We start from the raw sequence: 15,463 nt of genomic DNA on the forward strand, positions 1-15,463 counted from the left end.
GGCAGGACGTGAGGAATGAATGCCCAGCAAAGTGAGAGCAAGATATGAAGACTGAATGCCCGGCACTCTCTCCTTACCCACTTCAAGAGGCCCCTCTGCTCAGGCTCACCCCAACACCTCTCAGCCAAAACCAGGCTGAAGGGATTTCATTTCACCCCATAAACTCTGCTCAAACTGGCAGGCTCGATAGGGATATTTGTTCTTGAAAATCATACAAATAAATGACTTCTGAAGGATTCTCATCAGCTGGTTGTATTCTTCCCAGCCACCCATTAATTAAAATACCTGTGACATAATTGACTTGCAGTAAATACTAATTACTGAGACACATGAAAGCAGTTCTGCCTGCTTCTGACTGAAGAGCAGCCTACTTCTCTGTGCTCTTACTGCTGTTGTGCAACACAGGAAAGGAGTCCACCACCAATGCCAATATGTGGCCCTTAACTCCCTGCTAGTGATAGCATCATTTACTCTCATGCAGCCCCATTGCATTTCACCAAAGTCCTTTGCATGATCGCACACTGCGTGCCCAGAAAAGCCATGACGGTGATGAGCACAGTTAAGAAAGGGACTGCTCCAACTCAGGCATTACTGCTGATTAATAGATAGCTCAGCTCTAAACAAGTCAAGGTCATTCACATTTGTAATCCTCTTGAGTCTGGGAACACAGCCTGCTGATGCAGTAAGCGCTCTTAAAACCAAGTGCAAAGTTCCCATCTCTCAACATTTCTGAAATCATTCAAAGACATTCTCTTACAGGCAAGAAATAAAACCCAGCTACTGCAGAAGGCACGCTTCTACAATGCTCTCTGATGCATATTTTTGCCCAGCACAGGCTCAGATACAAACTGAAAACATTCATGAGGTGCAGAAGTACACAGCTGGAGTTGCACTTCAAACCCAGGAGAGGAAAATCATTCCTATTCCAGCACGGAACCGGCAGACCAAGGGGTTCCTGCACAGTGAGCTCGGAGGTCTGGGCAGATCCTGGTTCTGAGCACTGCCCTGGGCTCAGCCCTGCTGCCATCAGGTGCTACGCGCTCCATGCCAGCTGCTCTGTCCACTTGGTCTGAAAACACCACTTTTCCGTTATCAGTGCTGCTTGGGCTGCAAAAAAAGTCCTTTTAGGTTAGACATGAAATTTCACATTTACCGAAGAAAGCCGGAGCATGGGCCTGTCCCCGAGCTCCGCACGTAGGCGCAGCATTCGAAGCACGCTGACATTTCTGCACAAGCTCCAGAGGAAGGAGAGGAACAATGAAGCTACAGAATACTCTGCATACCACCAAGGGCAACTGTATGCCAAAATTAACCATTGCAAGCTTAGTCTGCACAAACCCCTCCTGCAAAGAGGGTACAGCGGTGGCCACGGGCTCAGCCAGAGTGCTGACCTCAGGCACACCGGAGCCAGGAGCTGCAGGCTCCTATGCACCAAATGCTCCTGTCACCGTGTCCTCCTGGAGCTGAAAAGGTGCATGGAGTTGATCCTCTGAGTGTTTTCCATAGAGGAAGCAACACATGATTTGATTTCACAGCTTTAAAAAACCAAAATCAAAACAGTTTTTCTCCAGACTTCTAGGAAGTACCCAATGCTAGTCTCTGCACTAAAAAAAAAAAAAACCACAGTGAAAGCCTATGGTAAAGAAAACAAAGCTTGTGTGAACCCAGTTGGTGACTTTGTGGTCTCAGCAGCAGCCTGGCTGAGCAGCAAGGCCAGCACTCACCTGTAGGCAGTGCATCCCCAGCACCCGCTGCTCCACAGGGCAGTGCCCACTCCCACCAGCCTCAGCCCTGTGCTGGGCAGTGGGGACCGGGTGTGATTTACAGCATTCATGCTAAGCAGCAGAAATCAAACAGACTGTTCTATTTGATCTCGGAAACAACAACGAAAAAAGGACACGTGAGAGACCTGGGACAAAGAGCATCCTATGTTTAAATGGTGACGTTCATTTGTTCGTAACGTCAAACCGTCAACCCAGCAGCACACAGATCACACCTAGTGACAGAAATGACAGTTCAGATGTTGCTACTTAAGTCCACGGTGAAAGCAGGAGAAAGTCTTCTCCCCGGTCCCCACACAGTGCAGTGCAAACAAAGTGAATTATCAGAATGCTTCCAGTAACAGATGAATCAAGGACACTTACGGCACGGCGTGGCTGCTGGAGGAGTTATCAGCCCTGCCACAGCCCTTTTACTGGAAATTCAGACACAGGAACTGTAAAGCTCTCAGGTGCTAGCTGAGGAGAGCCTGCAGAGCTCAGAACGACAAGGGACAAGAGAGGCAAGCATGCAGTGCTGACTGGTGTGCTCACACAGCAGCCACTGGGACAAAACTGCCACTTGTTCAGCTGAAAGTTCTACCCTGTGTTACTGCCTGCGGAATATTTGCAGCTGTAAGGCCCAGTTCAAGCTTTCAGTGGTCTTGTAAAGCATCACAGGGAAACAACTTAGATTTGCTTCAAATGAACCTGAAGCCCACAGTGCTGTGACGATGTAATTCAGATTATATGAGGCACTCAGCTTTACGTCGAGCGTTCAATGCACAGAAAATCAAGGCCATCTCACAGACATTAAGAGAGAAGAATGAGATGAAGGACAAAGAACACACGTGTTCAATACAGGGGACGTATCCCATGCCCAGGAGGTGGCAGATAATCCAATGAAAACAGGCATTTTTCTCCCACGTACCCTTGACACTGGAGCACAGGCTGCCATACTATGTGAGGATGTGAGCTGATGCTGTTCTGGTTTGTTGGCCATGCAGTGAGAGCTGAGCTCGAGGGCTCTTCAGGCTGCACAGTGCCTCTCCAGGCCCACCTACCCACTGACCTTGGCAACTGCAGGGAGATGCTCCCTGGGACACGCAAAGATGTGATTCTTCAGTGCTAGAGATGCTAACGACTTCAAGGCAACGTTTCCAAAATGGGCTGCTGCTTCCTCCCAGTAAATTGCTTCCTCTCTTAGAGCAAAATCTTAATGGCTACTCAGGAAACTCTGATTGCAGAAACCTGAGTTTGGTTTTCCTCTCTCTGCTCTAATGCTTCAGGGTGCTGGGCCTCATGCAGGACCTGGAAATGCAAAAAGCCCAGCACAGCCTCACAGCCATGGGTTGGAAAAACATCACAGCTACTGCGTCACTGGCAGTGCTTGGGCTGTCTGCTCCCAGCTCTGAATGAGGATAAAATGCTGGGCAGTAAAATGGGAATTAGCCATTCTAATGAGCTGAATTTACTACAGCATAAAATGTTTCAGAAAGCAATTAGATTTTTCAGTTCAACTCATGTAGAAGGCTATTTCTGTAGCCAGGAGAATTCATTCCAAGTTTGCATATGAGCTTGCACATAGTTCTGGATTTTAAAAAAGGATGAATTGTCTCTGCCAAATTCAACAGAAGAGGGAGAAAAAGTCAAAAGGAATTCATACTTTCCTGCACTGATCCACATACAAGTGAAGTCTCATAACCACTGGCAGCGTCTGATACACATTCAGATGATTGTGCTGCAATTATGGCTTGCTGCACAACATCAGATGAGTTTCACAAGCCCTCAGAACTGCTGAGCATTCAGCACCATGATTAATGTTTGAGTAAACAACTGGGAGACTCAGCTGGGTGAAGGCAGGGTTTCACCACACCATTCATGCTCTGCAAGCACCAGCCACAACTCACCTCTTCCCTCAGCTGTCACCTTCCAAAGGAGAAGGAAGGTGAAGGATGTGGACCATGTCGAGAAGAAAGTATGGCAACCATCTACAATGGTACTGAAGAACAGTTAGGAGACCATACTCACTAGAAATCAGCACTTCCCAGCTAAAGTTGCCCTATTTTTAATAATCTGGGGGTTCCCTTGTCTCATCAAGACCTTTATCTTTTATTGCACTCAGCTTCACTTCCAACAGGGTAAGAGATACTGAACAAAAGTGAGATTCCTGCACTGACTGAACAGGACAAAATGGAGAGCAAACAAACCAATAAGTCAGACAACAGCTCTTGCAATTGTGCTGCACAGATACTTCTGTGTGCGTGTGTGTGTTAAAGAATAGCTTCTGTGGCCAAGAAAGCTCAGATGAAACCTTGCTAGCAGACAGTGGAGTTTAAAATGAACATAGCTAACATATGCTAAGATAACATTCAATATTAAAAAATTATATATATATACATATATATACTTATACACACATGCTTTTGAGAATGAAATACTACAGAACTACAGGAGCCTAGTTGTTTTTGAATGCTACTAACACATGCCAGCATTTGACCTACAGTCAACAAGTTCCAGATGACCTGCTGGGAAGCAAAGCCCTCAGCATCATATGCAACTGGTTACTGTTACAACTTATTTAATCCAAAGACAGCATAAAAGAGGAGCAGCACCACCTGTCAACAAAACCCAAAGAAGCAGCAGAGGTTATGGAAGTTATTTTTCCATTAAGTTGGTATCATTTATTTTTTTACCCCCTTTGTCAATGGAAAGTTCTCAGGCTGAAGGGCATCTCCCAGCTGAAACAAGAGAGCATGGCAGCTATTTTCAGTTTACTGTAGTTAACTGAGTGCATTATCTGATTAAAGAATGCAATAAATGTACTTACCAAATATTTCCCCTCCGCTAGCATACTCTGTCACTAGATAAATCATCCTCTCTGTCTCCATAACCTGGACATAAGGACAAAAAAGCAATGGATAAAGGAGACTGCTTCATGCAAAAAGAAACACGATAGAAAATTTGCATTCCTTCTATAACACGTCCACAAAACATAGGGTGGTTTTTAGTTTCTTTCTTTCTTTCTTTCTTTTTAATATTGCATATTTCTGTTTCCAGAGAAACAAAATCTTTTATGACTATTATTATTATAGACCCTTTCTCCTTTTTTACCTTCTAAGTATTACACTTTCAACAAAACACAGTTTTCAACTCAGATTCCTGATAAAAAACAATGAAAGGCTCTGAATTCCCAAATCCAGGCTTAGTAACTCTTATTTAGGATTCTGGGGACAAGAAAAAAGCATGAAGGAATCAATCTACAAAGAGACATTCCCTAAGTATCTTAAAGTGTCATAATTCTGCAGTGTTTGCTGTAGGCATTTCAATTTTGGCTATTTGGCAAAAATAGCTAAACATTAACATCTCTCGCTTCTGTTCAGTTTTAACTCTTTGGAGTCCAAATAATTGCTTACATCCACCAGGCACAGATCAGGAGCAGATTGGCATAACCACTCTTGAGGGTTTAACTTCCCCCTTAAAATGCATACATGAACATCCCATTACAGAAGGAAGTAACTCCCGACTATTTCTCCAGAATTTCAAGTTTCCACATTCCATTGCTTGCCATCGGAGAAGGGAAGCCACAAACAGCAGGTTACTCAACTTCATTAGTCTCTTGCACTGTAATACTTTCCCAAGATAAGGGACTCTGGACAATGTGTGTGCCTGCCCAAAGAGGAGCTGACTTCCCAACCAGAGCTGGGATGGAAGCTCCCTCCCTTCCCAATTCAGGCTATGGCTGTGAGCAGATGGCAGGTGGTCCTGCACGAGCCTGGCAGGCAGCAGTCGGTTCTGGGAGGGGACTGATAAGCAGCCATTTTCCTACAGCTTCCCAGAAATCAGATTGCATGCAACAGAAGAGAATTCATACAGAGCTCTCAAACACTCTTTGGTTGTAAATAATTGTGTGAGGCCTTGAATCACAAAGATTCAGAGAGGGAATATTTCAGCAATCCATCAGTTTCCAGAACAGCATTGAGCATTTCACCAAGGTGTCAGTCCTTCTTACTTCCTTGTTCCCATCACTCTGCTCACTTCTGGCTTGTTGCAACTTCCCTGCTGTTCTGTTTGACCATGCTGAATACGTGCGTAAAAAGCAGCACACGTGAGTTCTGTCTCTGGCAATTCTGTTTGCAGAGTAAAAATGCCAAAGAAGCAAAAAGTCTGCAAACATCGGACAAAAGCAGGTGTGCCACTGCTATTGATCACCTTCCAAGAAAGCAGAGAACAGATCAGCAAGTCCACAAGCCACCAGGGAACTGTGCAGGGAGAGGAGAGCAGCATGCTCTCAGTCCTGCTAGAGGACGAGAATTACTCTCTCCCTTTGAGAAGGGTAGCCCACATCCGGCTTCAACTGGGAAGCTGAAAAGCAGACAATAGCCATAAAGTAATGGCAAAGGGCCAGCCCCCAGCGGAAGTGTGATCTCCCAGAAAAGAGAAGGGTTAGCCACATTTTTTGCCTGTCCCCTTCTCACCAAAGTACTTTGGGACCTTGAAAATATAAAGGACTTTCCCAGTACTTCGCCTAGGAGAAAGAGAGGGACAACCCTATGGAACACACTACTATCCAATGTAAAGCTGTAGTGAAGAGAGAGGGAAAACTCACTGCAGAGTGCTCCTACCTGATATAACCTGATGATATGTGGATGGCAGAGCATCTTCATAATCTGAACTTCTCTAAATATCTTCTTCAGATTCTCGTCATCCAGCTGTGTCTTATCAATTATCTTTATAGCAACCTAGCAGAAGGGGAAAAGTTAAAAAAGAGGTTACTTACCCAATCACATATGTGGAAGAACATTAAAAAAAAAACAAAAACAAAAACAAATGCTGCACATAAGACTACGCTGTGCTAAACACTGGATGAAAACTGTGCTTTGTAGTCCGTGCCTCGGTGAGCCTGGGAGCTCTGCACAGCCTCACCTGCAGTAAGCTCCAGGGGCTCTGAACACAGAGATGGGGGCAATGAAGGAAAGGGAAAGGCACCAGAGCAATGGGCTCCGGCATCACCCACACACCGTGGCTTGCTTACTGCAGTAAGGCAGACACATATAGCAGTGAGGAGATGTCAGGCAGCTAACAAGTCTTGCACACCCTGTGAGCAGCAAACACTACATTTGCACTGCTGCTTGCAAACCAAACTTCAGCCAGCAACAAACCTCAGTGCAAGGCAGCAGCTACACTATGTTAGTTCAGCTCAAGATTTGTGGGCTGAATTAACATCCACCAGCAAGTTGTTCTGCATAGAGACTGCACTTTCCCTGAGAAAAGAGCCACTTTTACACAAGTTCTCCTGGTTGCTTTCCTGGCGTGTGATTTGCAGGACTTTTGTCCAAGAAGACTGCAGAATCACATAAAGATCAGGGGAAGGGCATGCAAAGCAGCACTGTGGGCAGAAGTGCTGATGATGCACAATTGGAAAGATGTGACACAGGAGCTCTAAGCCCAGTTATGTAAACGCAAGCTTGCAGCAGGCTCCAGCATTCACTAGGGATGGGGACAAATGCTTTGCACAGAGGTCAGTTGCAGGCTCTTTCTGCCTTTATTCCACCAGCAGGAATGCCTGGTCCTGCAGGCACAAGCACACAGCACAACAGTCGTGCTGCAGGGAGTGATGGCGTCCAACCAACTTGCAGTTGTGACAGCACAAAGACAACACCTATAGAAACGAGAGGCTCTGAGATACCAGGAAAGCATTATTTGCCTTGCAACCAGACACTTGCCCCAGCAATAAGAGCGTTTTTTCAAAGGCACTACATGAAGGATAACAATTTTAAAAGAGAATAGCTTGGGCTCTTGGCCCTCCTCAACAAGACCACCACCTGTACACCGTCTGCCACAGGAACTGTGCCATCACCGCCTCAGCAGTGCTGGGGTTTGGCGCTCCTCAGCACAGTCAATTCAAGCAGTACTCCTGAAATCACCACTTCTGCAGCCCAGTCCTTTGCAATACATATAGCAACCTGATGTTGCTGTACATGTCTCTGCTTGTTGGAGGGGAGGTGGACTTGATGGCCTTCATAGGTCCACTCCAACTCAAATGACTCTACAATTATCTTGAAAAATCAATTACCTTTGAAGTCTGTCATGATTAAAAAGCATACAGAAGTCCCATTTTCTCCCTCAAACGAGACATTGCTGGTGGAAGGCAGAGCTTGACACTGAATCAGCCTGCAGAAACTGCACCACATGCGACTGGAATGCATCCAAGCTCCAAACTAACAGCCCTGACCTTCACACCCAGCGCAGGTGTTGGCAGCAGGGGAAGCCCGAGTGCACAGGGCCAAGCACAGGGCTCTGCAGCTGCAGATTGGGCATGGGAGCACTGTGGGGCTGCTGCTGCCTGCCCAGGGGTGGCCCAGGAGCACTCTGCAGAGCTCCCTGCCAGCCCCAGTGAGGAAAGCAGACATGGATAGCAGCAAGTGGGTCTGGGTTCTGGTGGTACCAAACCCCAAGTGTGATGCCAAACGATGCTCTAAGAGACATGGCACTATCTGGTGGGGGAGGGGAGGGAACAATACTATCTCGAGGATCTTTAAAGGAATGATCTGAAGCAAATGAAAATGAAGCTATGTATTCGATGAGAAAGTCCTTGCCAGAAGAATAGCTGCCCTGCACGTGAGCAGAACCCTGAAGAGGCACTATGTACAACAAGCTGGTTTTTTCACTTGAAACACTTAACTCAGAGCAGAGGAATCATTCCAGACATCCAAGTCACCGAGCGTGCTTACTACAGCAAGAACAGAAGCTGTAAAGCAGCCAGGGCTGGCACTCAGCGTCAGGAGTAGCTGGCAGCAGCAGGGCTGGAGCCAAGGCACAAGGTGAAGCAGCACAAGCAGCCCCTGCACGCCGCTGCCAGGCACTAACAGGCAGTGATTAACAGGGTGACAAGTTGCTGCCGCATCCCGGGCTGGCAGCATCCTCCATGGCCCAGCAGACATGCAGCAGTGTGCGGCTGTGAGCTGTGCTGCTGGAGGTCCGCACCGCCAGGCTTCAAGGACAGTGCTCAGGAGTGGACAGGAAAGCTTTAGAGAGTCAGAGGAGGTTTGGGAATGCTCGCATGCCTCCCTCCAAGGACCTGCCTCACATGAACAAGCTTTTGTAAAGCTTAAACCAACGATGTTTAAAAAGACGGTGAGAAGCTTCCTGCAAGAGTGGAGGCAAGATGTCTACCCAGAAACATGACTCATTTCAGGCACAAATATTTAAATGAGAATCCACAGGTCTGGAGCACTCCTAAGCTCCTTACTTATTTCACAGCTGTATATTTGCTCAAAGGAAATCTCATTTCCCGGCTTAATTATCTGAGTTGAGCTGACACTTCTGGCCAAGTTCAAGGTAGGCAGAGCATATGAAGGGATATAACTCAGAACGGAATGGGATTCCTTTGCTCCTCTTTGATAGCACAGGGCAGAGTGCTGCCATCCCACACACCTGTGTAAGAAGGTGTAAGAAGGTGTAAGGCAGCACTGCCTTCTTAAAGAGCTCCAACTTCCCCATCAAATGGGTGGCCCTTGAGTAAACCTGAGTCTGTCCCCTAAAGTGAGGAAGAGGAGAGACCCGGTACTTCTGAAGGAGTTTCTTCCAAACGTATTCATTGAATTTAAATGCCTCCAGCGACAGAGATAACATAAAAGGTAAAAGTCTCCTGAAAAAGCCTGGGGAAAGCACCTCGTGCTCCAGTTTCAGGAAATTCAGGGCTTCCTCACCAAAGCACGGGTGGAAGTAGGAAATCCCCTCGTGCAGGGAGTGCCAGGGCTGGGGGCTGATGGAGGAACTGTGTGGGGTTTGTGTCAGATGCTTGGATGCCTTTTTTCCAGAGTGAAGGAGTGGTTAAACAAAACACAACAGTCTGAGTTGGTTTCTCCACTCCTGCATTTCCCAGCTGGCCATTATCCTCCCTCCCTTGAAAGATGACTCGGGATTTCAACAAAAAGGAGGGCTCACATCAGCCAACATGACTCCATCTAAAGATCAGCAACGCACAGAGGATGGAGGTTCAGTCATTCACCTGCATGCAAACACCTGCCCACACTCCGGCCAACCCCGCAGGTTATCCAGCCCTGGAATCAGGGCCACAAGTCCTGCTCCCTTACAAAGCACAGGCACTTTCCATGAGCTGCATGATAATAGTGCCCAAGCAGGTGAGTAACCATTTTCTCCATAAATCACTGCTTGGGATTCCTGGTCCTGTTGCTAATGCTTTCTTACCAGTCTTCTAATTGTACTGTTTTGGAGCTGACAGATCACAGCAGGCGCCAGCACCCTCCATGCACATCAGCACAGCACACTCAGTGGGGTCACCGTCCCACTGGGCCAGGAGAAATGCTGCTGGGTCAGTGCTGTGGGCTTGGCAGAGGGCTGCAGTGCACCTCAGGGAGGAGGACAGCCCATCGTTCATGCCAAGCAGAGTCTGAAGGAGCCGGGTGCTGCTTCACCCCCTCCCCTCCCCTCTGCCAGGCATCACCGCTACCAGCTAAGACCCAGACGAATGTTCCCATCACTCACAAGACAATTCCCATCAATCACCGCCCTCGTTGGCAGCTTCAGCCGGCAACAACCAGATCCGTGTCAATGACGCAGGGCGGGTGGCTGCTGGGGATGAAGGCATGGCCCTGACGGAGCCCACAGCTGCTGCAGCCATAAGCACACCTCACACCAGTCAGAGCCATAGGAGAAGCACAGGCAGATGGGTTTCCTGCTCCGGTCGAGGGAAACGCTGGCATTTATGGCACCATGGCTCTGTAGCACCACTTGTGCAAAAGGAACAAATCTCTTGAAGCACTGCGACTCAACCCCAATGAAGTGCACTCCCCCATCCCTGCAAATTCCACATAGAAGCATAGGGAGGAGAGAGGAAGGCTAAACATCATTAAATAAAGCACGAGTTAAGCTACAATTAAAAGTGGAAGAAAACCATAATCTAATTTCTTAAACAATGAAATGCTCTGTAAAAAGGAGTCTGAAAAATTAACTGTTCTTTTATCAAAAGTTAATGAAGCTTACAGGCAGCAGGACACACGCCAGCTCCGGGCCATGCATGCTGCTACCAATTAACAAAATGTTCCCACCACTTCTAAACACTTCATTTTCTTCCTCCTCGGAGCCAACTCACACACCAGTAGTTTGGGGGACAAATCGTTACTTGGAAGAAAAGTTAAGTTCCTAAAAACAACAATCCACAAAAAGAAGGTGAGGCTTTCAAGCTGATGACCACAAGGCTGTGCCCTTTGGGGCAGAGGGTTTGGCCATGGCATCTCCACGCTTCTCCTCCCCTGGTGTGCTCCAGCTGAACACTGCTCTGTGTTTTCCTGATTCTAAAGCTGTGCTGGGCATGTGTGAATGGTGGGGGCCAGCCAACCTGCTCTTAATAGGAGACTGCAGTAAGGAAGAGGGTTTTAAAAGCAGATGTGTACAAAATTAACAGGTCAGTCTTATAGAGACCTGAAAACTAGCAAAACTCCAAGTGAAAAAGCCTCCCAGCCTGAGCCCTGAGCTGACTTTACTACGCCCAAAGCCCCAGGCAACCCAGAACTTGGTGACTGATCCAGGTCAAGAGAGCCCATCACCTGATTAACCCATCACCATCCCTGGGTTGGGAAGAGAGCTAAAGGGTTGTGCCAAGGGCAAGAGCATTAGTCTCGGTGCAGAAAATAATACCCACTTGTAGGAATTCAAAGTTATCCAGACATCCTGTTTATCAGCTACCGTGGCTCATGTTCATGCATACTTCCTTGAATCACTGCTGCCCTGCCAACAAGGAGAACAAATCCCTCCTGGCAGGGGAGGATGGAGCAGGAGGCACCTGGGTGCTGAATGCCTCTGTGGCACCACTTTCTCTTACGTCTCAAACTCACAAAGAGTTTGGGATGTACTGGAATGGGTCTGCCTGTCAATTCCACCTTGCATTGAAGTGAAGCCATGAAGAATGGCTCACAACACTGCACATGCACAGAAGGGACCAACCACACTGCCTGCAGTTGGGCTCACTGTCCTGGGCTAACATCTATCACTTAGCACTCAGCAGCTGTAACTTAGCACTCTATCTAGCTATAACTCTGATTAAAGTCTCCTGTTTGGATGACTATTCCACAAAGAAACCACCTCCATTAATACAGCTCAGTTGCTTCTATAGTGGCATAAGTTAAAAATCAGGAAAAACCACGCACTTTTCAGACTATGACCACGTGATCGATCTAATCAGTTACAAAATAATAGTGCCAGTAAGTGTTAGCATAAGTCAGCAATCGATCTCCTCAATGCAACAGGAGCCAACAGATGGCACTGACAAACGGACTGCACTGGAAAAAAAAACATAAAGCATGTTTAGGAAAAACACAGTTCCTAGAATTGTTCAGAGAAGTCCCTCTGCTTCAAATTCCTCCTGGAAAACCCTCCATGAATGTTCACAGATGTATTCTGCTATAGATGAACGTGTCCACAGAGCTCGGCTCCTCCACCACCCATGGCATAATGGAACCAATGCAAAGCTGGCATCCATAGCAGTCTTGGGACTAACCAGTAAATAAGCTGCAGAAGGCCAGATTAAGTGCAGAAAAAGAAGAGGCAGGGTGTGATAGGTTGGGAACTGGAGCTAAGCACTGCTTAGAGAAGGACATGCAGAGGTCAGAACAAAGCCAACTCACTTCAGCATCCTACCTGGCTGCACAACAGCATGCTTTTCACCAAACCAGAACATCTTCCCTCGACAAGCTGGTGGGCATGAGAGGTACCTACACCTCAGAATTAAGTAACCAGCAGAATGAACCTAACCAAAAGCGATGCTGCAGATAAAACTAGGCCATTCTGCAGCAAAACCGGTGGCTTTTGGAGGTGGCATAAATGCAAACATTGGCAGCTGCTGAAAGCAGGAAACTGTGGACCAGAATGTGTCTAGCGAAGCTGCATTTGCTCAGGAAGGAAGTTATCACCTCGTCCACATCCCTCTTCAGAATCAATGCAGTGACTTGTACCGTGCACAAGGTGAAGAATATACTGACGGTGTTTGGAGAAAAGTCAATATGCCCAAATCCTCCTGGTCTGCTGCAATGTTAATACTCCACTTGTGTGAATGCTGTACTCTGCTATGACCTTTCCTCGTCCCCAGGGGAACAGGACTGGAATTTCAATGACAGAGGCAGAAAAACAACGCTCACATCTGCAGCCCGGTATACCAGCTAAACCCCAGTACAGAAACCTCACCATTTCAGTGCACATACAACAGCCTACACACGCTGTTTAAATGATCACAGCTAGAGGAAACTCATCCACAACACCCTCTAGGAGCCCAAACTTTAGCCACACACACAGCCCAAGCACCAATTCCTCCCTTCCCAGCTTATCACCAACTTTATGCCAGCAGTTGCAGCTTCTCCTTTCAAAAAGAAGCTATCAAATGCATACAGGAGTTGCACATCCGATCCGCGCTGCTTCACAGCGTGAGCTTCAGTGCCAAACAGTGACTTAATCCCAAATGCAAATCCTTGCTTTTTTTTTTCCTCCCTGTTCTGAAAAATAAAAGGGATGATAGCTATGCTCCTGCAGTCTCAGTAAGTTAGAACTAATGTTCTGCAAGCAGCAAGCCAGGTTGATTGCCTTGCTAGAGCTAGCTTCCAGTAATTGTATTCTCCTTCACTTGTCACTGTTTCCTTGCATCATAGATCAGCAACAGTGCGGTTCTGGAGAGCTGTTCTTAATTACTTCATCACTTTGGGTAACAGCAGGAAACAGACTCCAAGTTACCTTTGCTGCCTGCTGAGCATGCTCATACCAACTGCATCCAGGCCTGTGGAGCAGCACGATGGATGGTAAGATCCCAGAGAGCAACAAGGGAAACACAACTGGAAATGCTAATTAGATGAATGAACCATTTCAGTACGTGAAGAAACTTCTTTAGCAAGTTAGAAGTTCTGTAGCTGTAAATGCTTCAGTTCGTGACACAGACACGCCAGAGAATATCATCTCAAACCGAAGATGCATGGCTTGGGAAGAGAAAGAACTGCACCAGCCAGCTTCTACATTTTACAGGATTATTACACCATGTTGCATAGGTGGGTAGGTCTGAAAACCTGAATACCAACATGATTTAGCTGAACTTCACAGCTTGACTACAAAGGCAGAATATCTATGGATCAATACCAAGTAAGCCTAAGCCCAAGGCAGCAAAGGGTAGCAGGAGCTAACGAAGGTGCTCTGCCCACCCCTGCTGATCCTGGGCCAGCTCTTCCTTGCCTTCCTTACAGCTCATTTCTACCTCATCACAGCTCATCTAATGAGAAGCTTTCCACTGTAGAAATTGAGATCTCCCTAACCAGCACATGCTTTAATCAGTTCACAGAGATTAAGTTGCAAATTAGGCCACTATCTGGTCAAATCTAACCCGTGCTGCAGGTGCAAAACACATCAGACAGATGATTAATGGGAAAGCAGCTTTTGCTCATAACATTAGCAGTGGCCCTCCATTAATTACAGTGGGATCTACTGAGGCAGCCAAGTAGAGTGTGGGTTTGCTGGAGCAAAAGGAAGGAGCATTCAGACACACATCCTGCCCTGGTTCAGCCTGTGATCCGCTGACAATCTGCAGAGCTACCTCCGTGGGTTCTATGCAAATTAAAAGCAATCGCAACACTTAATGCACAAAGATTGCACTTGTTAATTAAAACCAGTATTTGAATGAGGTTGGTTTAGCAGAGCAGAACCTAATGGTGGCACGTTTCAATCTATCTAAGCTGGTTAACTTGTCAAATGCGAGATGAAAAAGCAGATCCTGGTTGAGTAAGCATGAGCTGCTCTGCAGACAGTGTTTGAGTCCTATTGGTGCAGCAAGCAAAGAGCAATGCAGCAACTCCAGGCAGGCCCACATGGCTGCCTGCTGTTGCACAGCCTCCAGGCCCCTGTCTGGGAGAGAATCTGAGAACTGAACCCAGCTCTGGGAGGAAGTTTGCCCATCTTGGTCCCCTCTCCATAGAGGTCATCCTTTTATTTCAGGGCACTACATTCAGGGTGTTTTTTCAGCCTTCCTTTATAAAGGAACTAAAATAGTTAAACTTCTGCCTCGGTACAGATAAGCAAGGCTAGGGTGCATCCGTGCAGCACTGGCTGTCAGGACACAGCACTAACCTCACTTAAATCAAGGAGAAGGGAGGAAAGGCCTGGGAAAATCAGATGACAACACAGGATGTTCTCATCCTTTATCTGCTGCGTTTCCCACACATGGAGAGAAGCACACATCAACTGCACGTAGGAGGGAAACAAAAAGCAGTTGCACACATTCAGCTCTGCACCTCAGTGGCGATGGAAAAAGCTGAGGGGGAGAGGTGGGAGGGGGAGAACAGCAGGGACGTCACGGGCTGGGGATCCTGCGGGAGGGCAGGTTGCCTGGAGACAGAGCCAGCAGGAGCAGGAGGGAAGGCCAATGCTGGGAAGCAGAGCAGCCTGGCACCAGCAGAGCTCAGCCCTGTGCCCAGCACACAGCCACCGCCAACAGTCAGTCTTCAGCTCTGCAGCCAAAGGCTGCTTGAGGTGCAGTCACCAGACTGCATTTGTTGTGAAGGTTTTAGCAAACTCAAACGTCCAGAAGGTGTTCCTTCGTTTTGCACCTTCTAACAGCCTTAAGAAATGCTGATGCTGCACTACAGCTCAGAACAGGACAGGCCGTGGCACTGCTAGGAAGTGCCCAACTGCAACCAGGTGAGACCAAAAGC

At 47.3% G+C, this 15,463-nt stretch overlaps 1 protein-coding gene across 4 annotated transcripts in view; it reads right to left on the reverse strand.

The window, feature by feature from the left end:
* Positions 1-15,463, reverse strand: part of SIK3 (SIK family kinase 3) — a 74,858-nt gene that overhangs the window by 30,804 nt on the left and 28,591 nt on the right. For all 4 annotated transcript variants that reach the window (XM_046903808.1, XM_015298232.4, XM_015298230.4 and 1 more), the window contains exons 2-3: positions 6,383-6,499; positions 4,588-4,651 (exon numbers count right to left, since the gene is read on the reverse strand). In XM_046903808.1, coding sequence (XP_046759764.1) covers positions 4,588-4,651; positions 6,383-6,424 — 106 coding nt within the window. In that variant the 5' untranslated portion in view covers positions 6,425-6,499. The remainder of the gene's footprint in view (positions 1-4,587; positions 4,652-6,382; positions 6,500-15,463) is intronic.

This window comes from Gallus gallus, chromosome 24, assembly GCF_016699485.2.
Source record: "Gallus gallus isolate bGalGal1 chromosome 24, bGalGal1.mat.broiler.GRCg7b, whole genome shotgun sequence".
Taxonomy (NCBI): Eukaryota; Metazoa; Chordata; class Aves; order Galliformes; family Phasianidae; genus Gallus; species Gallus gallus.